Source organism: Arachis stenosperma, chromosome 3 (assembly GCF_014773155.1).
Source record: "Arachis stenosperma cultivar V10309 chromosome 3, arast.V10309.gnm1.PFL2, whole genome shotgun sequence".
NCBI lineage: Eukaryota > Viridiplantae > Streptophyta > Magnoliopsida > Fabales > Fabaceae > Arachis > Arachis stenosperma.
The window spans coordinates 119,139,621-119,141,713 of record NC_080379.1 but is presented as its reverse complement, the minus strand read 5'-3'; the positions used below and the strand labels follow the sequence as shown (position 1 = coordinate 119,141,713).

The 2,093-nt window shown below is 35.3% G+C and overlaps 1 protein-coding gene across 1 annotated transcript; it reads left to right on the top strand.

The window, feature by feature from the left end:
* Nucleotides 1-595: 595 nt before the first annotated feature.
* LOC130967447 (uncharacterized) lies at nucleotides 596-1,672 on the top strand. Its single transcript, XM_057892301.1, has one exon. The coding sequence runs from the start codon at nucleotides 663-665 to the stop codon at nucleotides 1,443-1,445; it is 783 nt and encodes a 260-aa protein (XP_057748284.1). The 5' UTR covers nucleotides 596-662; the 3' UTR covers nucleotides 1,446-1,672.
* The last annotated feature ends 421 nt before the right edge of the window (nucleotides 1,673-2,093 follow it).

Below are 2,093 nucleotides of genomic sequence, written 5' to 3'. Positions count from 1 at the left end.
ATCTTTTAACAAATTATTTTTTTATTAATTAAATTGTATTATTTTCAAAATATGTTTTTAAAATTTTTTTAATAATTAAATTATTTTTTCTTAAAATACTCTTCAATAAATTTTTTAAATGGGTAAAAAATAAATTTTTGTTAAAGAGTAATTTTATAGAAAAATAATTTATTTTTTAAAATGGGTAAAATTAATGTTAATTATCACAAAAAATTTAAAATAAATTAAAGAGTAAGTTTTTTAAAAATTATAAAAGAGGAGAGTATATATTTTATAAATAAAAAAATATTATTTTAACATCTCTAATTTTTTTTTTAAATTTAATCGTCAAAATTAATTATTAAAATAAAATATGTATTAATATATATATATATATATTAAAATATATAATAATTAATTTTATTAGTTGATTTTAATATATAAATAATATTTTTTTAGAAGATACTTTAATTATTGTTGGACTAATCAGAGAGAAAAAAAAAAAAAAAGGAGATTCCTGAGTATAATTATTAGATTACATAGAGGTAGAGATAGAGATCGGAAACAAAACCCGATGGGCAATCCCTGCCTATAAATACATATTAAGACCCTCGTTCAAAAATCACAAGCAACCAACCAACTAAACAAACAAGTAATCACTACACAGCAATAAGCTTTTAGCCATGACCTCAGTTCAGTGCTACAAAACATGCCAAGAAACCTGCTCCCAGCAGAAGACCCAATCATCCATTGGGCAAAAGGTTTCTGAGATGTGTTCAAAGGCCACCACAATGGTGCCAGTTGCCACCCATGCCCAGCAACACTGCCATGGTAGCAGCAACCACCACATTGGAGCCACCCAAACCCATACCATTTCCCAATGCCATGGTGGCAGCCACCACAGTGGATGCTCCCATTTCCATGCCCATACCCAAGGCTATGGTGCTGCTAACCACCATAACAATGGAGCAGGCTATGGTGGTAGCCTCCACAAAGGATGCACCCAATCCCACACCCATACCCAAGCCTGTGGCGGTGCTAACCACCTCAACAATGGAGGAGGCTATGGTGGTAGCCTCCACAAAGGATGCACCCAATCCCATACCCATACCCAAGCCTGTGGCGGTGCTAACCACCACAACAATGGGGGAATCCAATCCCAATGCCATGGTAGCAACAAAACCAACATGACATCCCACAGTGGAGGAGGGTATGTTGCGACCAACAAAACCACTGAAACTGATTACTACCACAGCCAGACAAAGACCACCGCGAATAGCGGCAGCGGGAGGTGCAGTAATGGAAGAAGCGAGAAGGAGCACAAGAGCAGGGGCATGTTCCAGAAGATCAAGGATGGGTTGTCCGGCCGCAACAGCGATTGCAGCAGCAGCGAGAGTGACAGCAGTGAGAGTGACAGCGACAACGAAAACAACTGCGGCAGGAGGAGCAGGAAGAATTGCAATTAAGCAGTAAGCACCAGCTCTGATTCTTCATCACAGCTCCTATGATGTCAAGTGTGTGGCCACTGGCACTGCTCAGAATAAATAAAATATCCTAATTTAAAATAAATAAATAAATAAAAGTGGTGTACTTTGATTATGTATGGTGTGACTCCGAGATTGAGACCTAAATGCATTGTGTGCTTGCTCGATCTCCTTATTACTATCAATAAAACTGTTTGAATTTATCATCACGCTCTCTCGCATCTCATGCCTCTCGCGTTTGCCTATAGTTTTATCACCAGAACAAACGAATCGTATAATTTATTCATCGATTTTCCATTACCTACGTTTTTTCTTTCCTTTACCAAAAACGCTCTTAGTTTATCACCCGCCGTATCTTTGCCCAGTGAAGAGTTCACCTCTCAAACCAATATGCGCTGTTTCTCTTTAACTTATCCATTATTTAATGGAGGGATATTGATGCACCACTGAGTCATCATAACTAATGTAATTCTGTCGGATGGAATTAACCTTCAACTAGAAAACAAAACCTTTTTGCAACATCTAAATGCTAAAAAAAATAAAAAATAAAAAACAGTAAAAACTTATTTTATTTAGTATTTATTAATTATTATAATAATTAATAAATATTAAATAAACAAATTTTAATTA

Excerpts from the sequence above, each read along its gene's own strand:
- LOC130967447 (XM_057892301.1), top strand. The coding sequence starts at position 663 with ATGACCTCAGTTCAGTGCTACAAAACATGCCAAGAAACCTGCTCCCAG.